At 37.0% G+C, this 14,161-nt stretch overlaps 2 protein-coding genes across 2 annotated transcripts; one reads left to right on the top strand and one right to left on the bottom strand.

Annotated features, from left to right (window-relative positions):
- Nucleotides 1-123: 123 nt before the first annotated feature.
- On the bottom strand, nt 124-5,737 carry LOC106788687 (rab11 family-interacting protein 1). Its single transcript, XM_014752170.1, has 7 exons — nt 5,375-5,737; nt 3,483-3,521; nt 2,690-2,936; nt 1,865-2,243; nt 1,497-1,789; nt 963-1,416; nt 124-868 (listed from the first exon to the last, which is right to left on the bottom strand). Exons 1-7 carry the CDS (start codon nt 5,403-5,405, stop codon nt 692-694), a joined length of 1,620 nt encoding a protein of 539 aa, XP_014607656.1. The 5' UTR covers nt 5,406-5,737; the 3' UTR covers nt 124-691.
- Nucleotides 5,738-8,119: 2,382 nt separating this feature from the next.
- On the top strand, nt 8,120-13,983 carry LOC106788684 (Na(+)/H(+) exchange regulatory cofactor NHE-RF1). The gene is made up of 2 exons (XM_014752166.1): nt 8,120-8,955; nt 13,433-13,983. The coding sequence occupies exons 1-2, from the start codon at nt 8,530-8,532 to the stop codon at nt 13,910-13,912; spliced, it is 906 nt and encodes a 301-aa protein (XP_014607652.1). The 5' UTR covers nt 8,120-8,529; the 3' UTR covers nt 13,913-13,983.
- Nucleotides 13,984-14,161: the final 178 nt, after the last annotated feature.

The following is a 14,161-nucleotide window of genomic DNA, read 5'->3' as shown; positions in this document are numbered from 1 at the left end:
ATTTATTGGATTTTGTCGACACATATACAGGGTCTCAGAGTTTTGTACAACAAAATATCTATATATATATTTATATATATATAATATANATAAGGCACAAGTATTTTTATTTTTATTTTATTTTCTGTACATGTAAAAATAATGAAAAGTTTGATCTCTTTTCTTTTTCTACTATTGTGTTTTCATATAATTTATTCAGAATATATAAAGATCTGTTATAGGTATTGGCATATCATTCAATAAGTTCATTCGGACGGACATACACGTAAGTATTAAAATAAAACGCGAATTTGATTATCCGATCAATTCATGTTCTGTTATGCTGGGAAGACAGGAAAATGCTTGGAACATATTTAAAACATGCTTAGACGTTATTACGTCAACGATATTAACGGCAAAGTAAAACACATATAATAATATTTTTAGTTTGATACTAATAAAACTTAACGACGCATACATTTGTGCAAATAATCTAAAATCTATATATGCTAAATGATTATCACGAGGGAATAAGTTAAAAGCACGAACATTCTAACGTCGAATGATTGAACGAGATTAATAATAATAATAATAATAATAATAATAATAATAATAATAATAATAATAATAATAAGGCGCTTCGCATTGGGAATAAAATGAAATTATTTAACAAAGATAATATCAGTTCGACTGGAAGAACACGCGTGAATTTTCACTGATGTCCAGGAGACGATAAACGTCTTTGTGTTTGAAATGGATTCTGCAGTAAACGTGGTGAACACTCGATAACCCGTAACAACAAAGAATCAATGTAATCTTCCAAATCGACCATACGTTTTTTTTTATCTGCTACTTCTGCTTGAAGCTGTAGTGTCAGTTCTATCAAATCCTAGACAAATACGAACAAATTTATTAGAATGTGGTGATAGAAAAATTGTGTAAAATAACACAATCATTAACATTAGATGAAAATATATTTGTACTTCTCTAGATTTTCCATCAAATTGAGAAATAATTTCATGGGTTAGTCGATGTTTCGATAATTGTTCACCCTTAAACGCATCTTCCCCTCCTATTATGATCCTTTCCGAGGAGGAAGGGTGATTATCCTCGTTAATTTCTTTGGTTTTATTCTCTTTTTCCTTCTTCTTATCTTTCTTAGAGATTTTCTCTTCCCTTGGACTCCGCGTAAGGAACTTTTCCTCTCTTTTATCCTTCAATTTATCTTCCTTGGAAAATTTATCTTTGATCAAAGAAGGCTTTTCCTCTTTGTTGTTCTTAAGTTGAATTATTTCACGCGGAGCTGGACTCGGAGGTTCTGGAGTATCTCTAAATCTGGATGTTGGCGATGGTGAGGGTACTGGAGATCGATCCAGTCGCTCGTCCTTTGCCTCATCTATCAAAATCTTTGGATTATTCAGCTTGTTATTTTCCCATCTGTAACGGGTAAAGAAAATAAATGAAGAATTGACGACATTACGAGCGTAGAAGATAAAGTATATGAAAAATGATCTGACCTCTTGGAAGCATTGGGTTGTTTCCCGTATAGTTTCAGACCCCATTCGTCTTTTTGATCGTCGATTTTGGACAGGGACGTGGTAGAGGAACTTGTGGCGAAACGTGGTGGCTTGTTGGGTGCCACGTTAATCGTGATAGGTGCCGTTTGCTGTATCTCATGACCAACATTATTTCGACCAGAGGAACCAGCAGATTCGACCGAGGTCACGCTGTTGCTTTTCTTCGCACCATTTATAGTAGCGACCGGTGCATTCAACGATGAGGCCGAACTCTTGTGGGACAGATCGTCGAACTGAAATAAATTGTACGATAAGCATTAAGGTAAAACATTACAAACCTAGTCGGAATTATTTCATTATAAGCTTACCGTAAATTCGTCCTCGTCCTCGCTGATGACACCAGGATCAGCTTCTCCGGGTTCTTGTCTAGTCCTTCGAAATCCATGATCTTCTTCCCTCTCATCCAAGTTCTCTTTATCCAATCTATTTTTACTCTTTCCTTTAACTCGATTACCTATAGACTTGGCCAACTTTTTCAATCCTTTACGTTTTTCTATGCTACCTATACTCAACAAACTTCCACCGATGGATTGAGCCGCGGTCGACAATTGTCCGAGAGAACTTTTGTGTCTTTCCTTTCTCGTGAGATCGGTTAAACTACCAGCCTTCACTATAAAACCAATCCTGACTTCGAGCTCGCCTCTTTCTTTCGTATTTTCTTTTCCTGGCTTACTGCACAACGTATACCTAAAAAAAAAAAAGGAAAAGAACAATGTATAATGCTTAATTATATACGAAATTTAAGAGACGAGAAAAATAAAAAATTAACTCAACAGATATTTTTGCCCTTTCTATAATATATCAATCTTGTGCATCGCACAGCACATTATGTGCATCACGTATGCATATGCCACGCACGTATTACGTTGGCTTCTGTCCAACTTAACCGTGGTCTCTACTTTACAACTCGTCTCTTAACTTTTATTGTGTGCTCAATTTTAATATTAGATCTAATCTTACATATGTATCTATATGCATGCGTGTGCGCCAAAGTATCCTAGCTCTGAATTGCACCGGCCCGATCTCTTTTTCAAATCGTGAGAAAATAATATATGCAAGTAGTAGTTGGTGAAAGCAAGCGTATCTTCGGAAAAATCAATCCATCTTTTATAGTTTCACTTTATTATACCTACCATCTGTTCTTAGGTCTCTCGTAAACATCGAAACTCGATAAAGGAATGCTAATCGTGCCTAGAAATTCATCAACTCCAAGGAAATTACGGTGCAATGCCGTGAGGACGATTTCCGCGGTGTTTCCGTGTTCTGGTATGGCTAATTCGCATTCCTCGTGCCATTCCACGTCCTTGGAAGCCTTCTCTTTCACCGACGTCTGGTACTTTTCCTTGCCGAGGGCGATCGTCACGAAACAATCGTTGGTCTCTGCGTCAAGATAGGTTTAAACGTTTACGTGTGGGTGGACGGGGAATTGACCGGTTAATTAATGATAACAAGTAGACTCGATACGAAACATACTTTATTCCATTTGTATTTTTTTATTCTACATTAGTTTGTAAAACATAACTCGTGGAACCCCCGATTTATCGCGAAATAGGCACGAATTACGAAGGACCGTGTTACGCGTTTTAAATGAATAATACTTTTACCACTGTTGCAATAATATTTATTTTGAAATAATGAAGAAAACCGAGCTTGTGCTTACCTAAGCTATATTCATAAATGTAAACGACAAATATTTAACCCAAAATATTTTTCATGTTATTAGGTCAGTGTGATGCCGTAATCAAGTTCAAGAAAGATAATTAGTCATCAAAGTGTTAACGCGTAATAATTAATTGTTTAGCAGGAAATTTGATTACGCTGACGTATTATTATTTGTCTGATTATGTCGGTAATATGATCGTAACGTATTAAACAAAGAGGTTCTTTTGAAAATAAACATATTTGTTGTGCTCTTTATATACTCACTGTTTTTTCCTTTGGTCAATAGCCCTTTAGCTTTTTGAACTGAAAACAAAATGAAAAAGTTATTCTTGTTAGTTTTGATCGAATTATTATTTTTGCCTATTATATTATAAACTTTTTACGATCGCATGACTTTCATCGGTTGCATACCAATTCGTTCTATAACTTTCTGAACAGAATCGCGTTCACTCTTATCGGCAAGTTAGAAGAAAAGTTAGCTACGTTTATAGGTATCGGTCGGTTACCGCCCCAATTAAATATACATGTACGCCCTTGTTAATTTATCTAGGTTTGTGGCAGAGAAAAGGCAAATCCGTTAATAAGTTTATGAATAATTTGGACGATTTTCTCGTCGGAATAATAAATTCGATGAAAAAATCCAAAAGTAAAGTCTATTATCTTGTTTCAGGATTATTTCACGATTAAATTTTAAGCCAATGGGTCAAAATCCATAAAGAAACAAAAAAAAAAGAAAAAAGAAAACTTAGCCGTCTCATCGGTCAAATGTCGTTCAGGTTGGAAGCGTGCATTTTTTAACGCTCCGTGCGTCCAGGGACGTAACAATGAAATTCGGTTGTACGAAGATTATTCGAAAACGTTATTATAACTAATTTAATAATGACCATTGGAAATGTGAACGATAGAAACAAAAATGTAATTATTCGTTAATTAATGTTAAAAGCGTGAACGATGAAAATTCGAATAGAAAGTTCTAGACTCTTTTTAACCTATAAATATTTCAATAGGAATTGTTGGGGGGAGGGGAAAAAAAAGAAAGAGGTGTTGCAGTTGAATACGTTACTGATCGAAGGGAGTTAGCGGTCCGTATATACGAGCGAAAAAGGGGAGCAACATCGGGTCGCGTTATGCGAGCTTTCACACGACTATTTTCTATAGAAGGATATTAAGGCATTGAGAAAACGGCGAAACCGTGCGGCCATCTTGGCATGAAGAGATCACCGTATTATATCTATACATATACACGTGCACACCTATATAACGTATATGGCTGCGATAATTGACTATCGTCATATATTCCTCGCGTTAAAGTTCTCGTCTACAGCTGGTAAAAACCTCTCTACAACCTTGTGCATCTCAAGCGTGAAACCGTTAGCTCGAACCTGCCGACTCGTAGCGAACGCAAACTCTCCATACCAAAGCATAAATGATATTATAAACATTTGTTGTTTAGCTATTTTGCGATATTACTTCTCTCGATAATGTTTATTTATTTTTTGTTTTTTTTTTTTTCTATAAATTGCGTACGCGATGTATCCTAAATTATAACGATGTTACAAAGTTTCTATATAGGTATGTATTTTAATCGTATAATATAAACGAGAATGTACAACGATAACACGACGTTAAATATAGTCGCTTATAAGTTTCCAAGGAAAATAATGACGATAATACATTTGTAAGTTTCGTTTGTTCGTCCTTCGAATGAGATTAGGCGCGCATTTTCGAATGGCAAGCGCGGGAGAAGGTGCGCCGTCGTCGTACCCTTTTATTTATTTACTTTATCAGAAAAAAAAAGAAAAAAAAAAAACAATAGAAAAAGAAAAGTTATAAGAAGAATAATATAATAGTCGAAAGAAGAGTTAATGCAAAGAGAGAAGAATGGCTTTCTAAATGCATTCCACGAGCAACGTGGTCGTACTTAAGAGGTTTCGTTCGCCTACATTTCGACGAGGACAAACACGTAACTACTTGGCTTATGCGTTCTATTAATCGACTTTATAGTATATCGTTCGTAAACCATTTTTCATTTAACATGACTTCATTATTCTTATTATTTATTTATAAATGTATCTATCTCTCTTGTACGGAGCCACCTGTCGAGTCAAAAGCACTTTATTCAAACTTTATGACGTATCATCATTCATGACTCTTACCTGTCACCTGTACGTGAGTAGGACTCCACATTTTTGGTCTGATCACTGTCGATCTGTCGCGTTGAATACGTTCAGTTTCTAACTCGTTTATTACTTTATTTTTTATCTTTGTTTATTTAATCGAAAAATACGCACAACGCCGCGCGTTCCCATTCTACGAGACGCGTTGCTCCTTTTGAAAACCCATGCGAGAATGGGTTTGCGGTAAAAACACGTTTAAAAAATGTAAAAGACGCTGACCGTACCGTACGGTGGCATCGACTACGACCAACTACGATTATATTCTCTTACGATGCCTTCCAACAACCGCTACGTCTACTTTCTCTCTTTTTCTCTCTCTCTCTCTCTCTCTCTCTCTCTGCCATTTATTATTTCTCTTTTTTCCTCTCTCTTTTTCTGTCTTTCTCTGTCTTTCTCGGATCTGTCAGCATGCTAGCTCACGCGCATCCCCTTTGCGCAGAACGCACTTGCTGCCATCCCAGGAACGGCACGAGATAAATCCGGGCCCGGTCTCGTTTATGAATTCGAACCTATCTATCGTAAGATTGGATAAGCAGTCGAGTAACAGTGTGTTCTTTTTCTTTGTCGTTACAATGAAAGGGGCATATTTTCTTATGCATAGAATGTTTGTATATGTTAAATAAATAAACAGTCTGCTAGTTAATTGTTACTTGGATAAAATACGAATGCATTTATGATCTTGTCAATGGAATAACTCGTGAAAAATTCTTATATGAATTTGTTCTTTCTTCAAAGAGATGATTAACTAAGAATACTCATTAATTTCTTAATGCTTATTTACATAGGAGATGGCCTTCCACAGTTCTATTGTTAGAAAGTAAACGTTTTTTTATTAAATGACTAAGAATTATGAAAAAAAAAAACAAGAAAAAAATGATGCCAGAAGCAATCAACGTTTGTATTCTTTTATTATTAGTAACATCGATACTCGCATCAAAATATCGAAAAGAAACGGAAACAACAAGTTTACGTAGTTATAATTGCCGTGCATGGTTATCCTTGTTATTTCGTAATATCGTCTCGTGACTGGTACACGAGTCGCCGTTTTATTCACGAACCATTTAAATTATCTAAAATGACTAATATGAAATATTAGTTAAACGTTGCAAAAAGAAAAAAAAGAATGAATAAAGAAGGTAATTCGATTGCAATTTATTTACGTAAAATATTCCCCGTTGGCTTTAAGTAGAATTTTTTACAAGAATACTCTTTTATCGATATCTCGAAAATATTTTTCTTCCATTAATAAGCGTCATCTGTGTGGAAACTATAATCGAGCGATTCGTCATAATTCTCTTATCATTTCCCTCGTCGTATTTTTAAAAAATACACGCACACGTTAACACAGCATCATCATAGCTTTGTTCGTCGTGTTCTTACGTCACATTCCCACACTCACGCGTTGCATCCATTATTATCGCGGTGTGTTGTGTTAAAGTAAATCCACGCCTTACTATTTAATTAATTAGACTTAAACGCACCTCTAATGGGGTTATCGCTTGTCTATCGTATTCGTACAATCCGCGTATTCGCGTTTCAAAGTTTAATCATTTTTTTCTTCAAGGTTAATAGTTAGTTCTCTGTTTCGTAATTATTTTCATTTATGAAGCTTATCGCTGTATCGATAAAGTAGCGTAAATGTAAATGTAATTGTTACCGATAATTAAAGTTTCCCGTATGTTTGATCGTTCTTTTGTAGAATATTATACATGCACACGAGTGCGTGGAAAAATGTCGAAAGTCACGTCTCTTTGGCTGCATTACCAAGAATTGTAGGGAATATATGTATGTATGTTTGTATGTATGTATGCATGCGTGAAGAATGCAAAATTTTAGGAACGATGTGGTTAGCGGAATAGTTAAGAATACCTAGTTTCTTGCATTATTTCTCCACCGATGAAATTTTCTTTTCTCTGGGATCGCACGTTTCCGACGAAACTCAAGCATACCTACATTTTTCTTCTTTTATTTCCACGAGAGGATGTCGGTGGTAGGTGCGAGCGAAGATTAAAGGTCGCTTCTCTTACCTGAATGTCGTCATTCATAGGCCCGGAAAGGTATGGCAACACGTTGCGTGATTCCGTGTATACACGTGTTAACAAAGCCATGATTCATCGAACTCTACAGAGAGTGGCAACAGGTGTTCGTGTTCCTTTTTCAATTTCTTTAGTATAAATAATATGCCTAAATAATATAGCATCGAATCTTCAAAGAAATGCAATGTGTATTAATGTATGTAAACTGATTAAGTAGGTTCATTAGACGTGAATAATTTTCATAGTAATTTACGCGAACGAGACAGGTTTAACGAGCGCCATAATTTATCATTAGGCTCATTGTCAGATAAAAGAATTTTAATTTCTTGGTCATATTTATTTGAGCACGTTCGATAAGTAGCGTTTAAGCCGTGTTTCCATTATTCATCCAGGTAGGAAGAAATTCGTAAAGCTTTGTACATTTGTCGCGCGGTGGCAGCACATTCGGAGAAAGACGAAGACGCCATCTTTGTCGAAATTCAATTTTTCCTTCTTCCTTTATCTCGTTCTAGTCGTTAATCCGATTAAATATTTATTTTCCTTAACGAACATAGAAATTTTTAGAACAATATATGACAATGAATTTGTATTGGTTTGAAAAAAATAATAATAAGTAGGAAAACATTAGATATTTAGTTGATTGCGTTGCATCGTTGCATTGCGCGACGAACATTCATGCTTTTCCGTCTTTCTTTTTCTCGATAGTAGTCCCCTCTCCTCGAATTAAGAGGCCCCAGTAGAGTGGCAGGATGATGGGATTGGTCCCTGCAATCCCGCGTACGCGCGAATCGACCTTTAGTTCGTTCGCCGCCGATCTCGTGTACGGTCGTCGTACCTGTTGGTATTCGATCGAGTGCTCGCGCCGGTTAACAAGTACTCGGGATTCCAGTCGTATTCGGAGACACATTGTCACGCGGTTTTTCTACGTCCCACCGCATAGAAGTGGTGGTGGAGGAGTCTAAAAGGAAAATAGGAAAATCTAGAAGGAAGGAAACACGTAATTGGAAAATAAAATAATAATTCGCGAGTAGATCGCGATTGTCCGGTTCATCCCTTTCCGCGGCGTCGAATTAGGAAAGTCAAAGTGCAAATCTGGAGATGTCGTCCCTGAAGGGCGATAAGACACCGTACGCTCGTCTTTGCCACATCGTCAAATGGGATGACTTTGACGGTTACGGGTTCAATCTGCACGCAGAGAAAGGGAAAAATGGGCAGTATATCGGTAAGGTGGACGAGGGTTCCCCGAGCCAAGCTGCTGGCTTGAAGCAAGGGGATCGGATCATCGAGGTAAACGAGATTAACATAGCCAACGAGACTCACAAGCAGGTGGTCGAACGCATAAAGGCGTTCCCCAACGAGACCAAGCTCCTGGTGCTCGATCAAGAGGCTGACGAGTACTTCAGGGCTAACAACGTCATCGTCAAGGGCACCATGGCGAACGTCAAGGTGATCAAGACGCCGGAGAAGAATCCCAACAGCGTGGATCACGAGGAGGGATCGGATCACGGTATCTCCGCCACCGAGGTGAGTCTTTCTCCTCCTCTCCCCTTCTCTTTCTCACTTCTTTCGTGGTTGAACCTAACCGTCATTACAAATTGCTCGCACTAATTATTTATTAATTATGGGATAAAGGAACGTCGTTTATAGGAGGAGGCGATCGTAGGCGATGCAACGCGCAACGTGGGAGAACTTCTTTTTTTTTTTTTTTCTCTCCTTTTTATAACTTATCTCCTCCATCGCGATTCACGTGAGTAGTTCGCTCGATGCATCATCGGAAAAAAGAAATAAAAACGTCTACTATCTGACCTTCTATCGAGACGTACGAGAATTCTAAAGATCGTAGAGTCTTTCGTAGTGACACTTTATATACTTATGAAAAGAATATTTCCAAAGAATTTTAGAATCATTCATTATTTTCCTCTCTTTTTCCGGTTTAGCCGATTCGACGAATTTCGCGGTTACGATGCACGTGAACAACGATTGCTTATTTTCGCATGAAATTGTAGGTACATATATATATATTACGCGTTACGTTGCCGTTTCTTCTCTCCCTTCCCCACCTAACGATTTTCAACGAGTAGATTTCACTTAAGAAACATAGTACAAGTGTTTCCAACATCTGTGTTTATTTCGGCTCGGAGATAACAACTCGAGGAATAATCGAGGTTCGTTTTCTTCGTTTGACAAAAAGCCTAAAATAATGGAAAACTAGTAATATTCACGTAGTAAAAACGGTTTGCCGATCATAAATAAGAATATCAATAAATTAAGATTGTGTTAATGCAATTAAATATTTTTACAATGGGGAATCACGTTATGGAAATAAAAATATACAATGTAAAATGGAAGATTTGAAGATTCGATTGGCTCCCCCTATTTCCGTTCTTTTTTTTTTTTCTTTTTGGAATTTGGAACTTCAGATCGAAAAGCAGGAACGTGTCGTGTAATAAAAAAAATAGGGAGTCAAGATGCAACGAGGACAAATTTGACGTGATAATCATCGTTAGAGACAGTTTATCGTTTATTGACACTTATTGTTAGTAGTCCAAGTATGGAACTCGTTGCAGCTTATAGATTAGAATGTATCACGAGTTACACGACGTTCTTGATTAAAATTTTTATGAAGTTTTGCTATCTAATATATATGAAAATACGTCTTAAATTATACGTGGGATAGTTTAAAATTGCATAAAAATTGTATTATACAATTTTATTTAGATTTTTAAATGGGTATATACGTACCTACTTGACTCTATCGTTTCTTGGTGCACGATGAAAAATATTTCGTTTTGTTGTTCTATCTCGCGTGACAAGGCAACCGAACTTTACGATAATTCACGTCCTCTCTCTGTTATCATCATTTTTATCGCGTATTAAATAACCAACAACGGAACTTTCTCCGATTTAGTTCGCCCACGCAAATTTCATTATCGTCCATCCTCCTTTTGTCTGTTTCCTCCGAGTTATATACCAACAGAGAGAACGAGAAAAAAATCTTTATTTTATCTAATCTTTTTTATCAACGTACTTTATCAACGAATCGATCTACTATTAACGAGAGAAGATAATCTATAAAATTGTAGCGCAATGAATTAACACGTTCGTCGTCTCGTCATTCACGTTTGATTGAGTGATGCCTAATAATCTGAAGAAAGTTCTAACTTTAAAAATGTTGCTCGACAAACGCGTTATATGCATTGCTTTAGATTTCATTGAAAACAATTTTATTCTCTCCTTTGTATCATACCTACAAATTTGTCGTATATGACGAATATAGAATAAAATAAATGACTCATTTATATACTTCCGTGTTAAAAATAAATCTATCATTTCGCGTTTGATTTTTATTCGTTGTTTCTTCCGTAGAAATAAATAAAGCCTTTCTTCAATTTCTAACTTCAGTTTTTTATTGGAAAAAAAAAAAAAAAAAAAAAACACGTCGATCTTGGCGCTTAGTATTATTTCTTTTTTTTCTTTTTTGTTCGCATCTTCAATACGATTTATCGCGCGAAATCGCGACTGTGATTCTCAGCCGACGTAACAATGCAACCCACCTACATACATACATAAATACATAAATAGGTAGGTGGGTACATGGGGGTACATAGATGGACAGATAGATAGGTATACGTAACGAGAAAAAAAAAAGTATTTATCCGAGAGGACGATTAACGAGTTATACTAATTACCGGATGTTCCTTTTTTAGAAGGGATCGATTAATTTCCTTGGGATTTAGGATCGATCGATCGGTTGGTGGTTAACCGAGATATGTTCGTACAAAGGACGAGTCTCTCTTCTCCTTCGCGTTTCTAATTACGTAACTTTGTGCTAGTTGGCTAATACACTGTCCTGAATTCTTCCTTCAGTTCGAACGAATTTGTATTACGCGTTATTTCGAAGCACAAGTATTCGAGTAATCAGACATATATACATATATATATTTAAATGCATATATTGGTGTATGTTATGCATTGGTATTTGTACGAACGCGTTTATATTAACGCGAGAAAACGAAAGGGAAACGATAACACTTTCTTTCTGACGTTAGGCGAATTAATTGATCATATATTGCGTTACGTCGACGAGTCGTTAGAAATTCTTGTTTCTTTATTTCTCCTTTCTTTTTTTAATCTTATATTAGCTAGTAGAATCGAGAAAATATTTGTTACGGTTATGTTAGAAAAAGGAATTGACTTATATAGTACACATGCTACGCATCATCTTTCATTTTTCGATTCGATAATCTCATGGTCCTCATCCGGTCTTTGACGAGGTTACGTAAATTCCGAGTTTGTGGTAATGTTCAAACTCTCCTCTTATAAATATCTTAACGAGTAATTCGATTTGATATGATTGCATCTACTTGACAAAGTGCCATTGCGTGACCTATTTCTTCCGAAAAATACTTAATCATATTGTATCATACGTTTATCGGTTCGTATTTTAACGATAATCGGTTCTCAAAATCGTAGCTCGAAATTTTGGACCGTTGTGGGTCTATTAAAATACGAAAAAAAAAAGAAAAAAACAAGCGTGCCCGCATTTTCTCGACCTCGAATAACCATATACGCATTCGGATAACGGGTATTCGAAAAAGAGAGAGAGAGAGAGAGAATAAAAAAAAAAAAAAAGGAAACCAAGCGATTGCAGCAGCTTCTCCTTTCTCTCCCCGAAGAATAATTAAATGACTTTACCTACCTACCTACCTATCTACCTGCGTGCGTACCTGCGTGCATGCGTGCACCAGCAAACAGACGACAAATGACGCGCAGGATAATTTCAAAGCAGGAACGTATCGTTCGATCTACTCGTTCGCGTTTTATTTTCTGGGTCGTGAAATTCCTCTCTCGTTTAGCAGGTGAAACGTCTTTGCTGTTTATATACGTCAAATATTTCAAGGTAGTACTTTTGAGAGAGAGAGAGAGAGAAAGACAGCTACATTGTAAATGATTCCGCAAATACGCCTCGGTGCTTATCGGCACCGATCAGTTTGCAGTTATGTACATCGATTTGCCTTTTTTTTCTTCTTTTTTTTCTCTTCAAATTTGTATGGTTTTTTTCCAACTCTTTTATCTAGCGAATCGGGAGAATAAATCTTTGCGTATATTGAGGAAATGGCAATGCGATTTAACGAGCCGTTTAAATACGTAACAACGCGTATGTATAATCGAATATCAAATACCGCTTCATTTCAGTGCACACGTTTATCTAATTCCATTCGTATATTTCGGCCAAACAATTCGTACAAATTAGAAGAATATCGCCAAACAAGTAGTTAGATAGATTAGACGATGAGAGATTTTGAAAATCATGGGGTCTCGTGTTGGTCAATGCGATACACCCGACTAACATTATTTTGAAGGGATTTAAACGGTTTGCGCTTGAGTCAAACCGGTTCTCCATCGCGCATAGGTCTAACCAATGGAATTCCTTTAAGTACCGTTCAGAATTGCATCAGGCTCCAAGGTCATTTCGATATCTTACGAAAATCTATAGAATAAGAATAAGAAGAAGAAGAGTTTACCCGTAGGGCTAAGGTATCGCGAAAAAATGATGGAGAAAGTATTAATTTCGAAGATAACTATTTAAATGGGGGGAGGGGGGAAAAAAGAAAAAACCAAACGCGTTCTATTCTAATCGACATGGTTACCCCGTAACGGGCCGATCAACGGTGGTGGTGGTGGTGGGTATCACGGTCGTAGGAGGAGGAGATGGTGGTGGAGGAGGAGAGAAAGAAAGAAACGTCCGGTTAGGAATATTTGGAGGAAAAGTGGCACGCGATGAAGGCGCGCGTTTGACCTTGGTACGTGATAGGAATGATGATCGATAGATAATTCAGCGGTATCGAGGGATATTGGTCGGTCAGGACGTAAACGTGAGAGGTTTTTTCGATTGGTTACGTTTAATCATTGAAAAGGATTCATTCGTGGCTCTGATTGTTTTAACATTGTCTCATAATTGCAAATAATTTGCTTTCTTTCCTTTATTTGTTATTTTCAGAATCCACGAAAGTCGAGTGGTTCTAACGATACGGAGGATCAACACAGCGATAGCACGATAACAATGGCAAATTCTTCGACGATAGTTGCGAATACAACGATGACGACGACAACTTCATCGACGACGATGTCATCGGTTTCGAGTGAAAACGAAGATACGACGAGTATAGGCCGAGAAAATGGCAGCGCCAATTCGAGAAACAGCGAAACAACAGAGGCCCACGTTCACGAAACTGGTAACGGAACTGGGGGTACTAGTCCCAGTCCTGGCACTGGCCCTGGGACTGGAACTGGCACCGGTATCGGTCCCAGCACTGGCAACGGCACCGTTGCCGGAAACACCGAACCCAAGCAAGGTTTGAACCTTCTGCAAATGAGCGCGAAAGAACTCAGGGCTCAATTGGCAGCACGGAAGAAATATGATCCTAAAAAGGAATCTATCGGATTTAAGGACAAATTCGATATAGTTCAGAAACTTTAATAATATAAGTCGTCGTTGAATAATGAAAATGAGAACAGACAAACAATTACAGTTGATAAGAGAAAAAGAAACGAGAATGGATACGGTCTCTCGCTTTAACTAAAAACCTACGGTGGTGCTTCTTTCACGATATTTTCCCTTTTCTATCATTTCCTTTTCTTTCTTATTTCTCCACCTTTCTCCTTCGATATATATATATATAATTTCCCGTTATTATTATTATTATTATTAATATTATTATTATTATTA

This window comes from Polistes canadensis, unplaced genomic scaffold (genome assembly GCF_001313835.1).
Source record: "Polistes canadensis isolate GaletaPanama2010 unplaced genomic scaffold, ASM131383v1 scaffold_148, whole genome shotgun sequence".
Classification (NCBI taxonomy): domain Eukaryota; kingdom Metazoa; phylum Arthropoda; class Insecta; order Hymenoptera; family Vespidae; genus Polistes; species Polistes canadensis.
The sequence above is the reverse complement of the archived record's forward strand: the minus strand, read 5'-3'. Positions and strand labels throughout refer to the sequence as shown.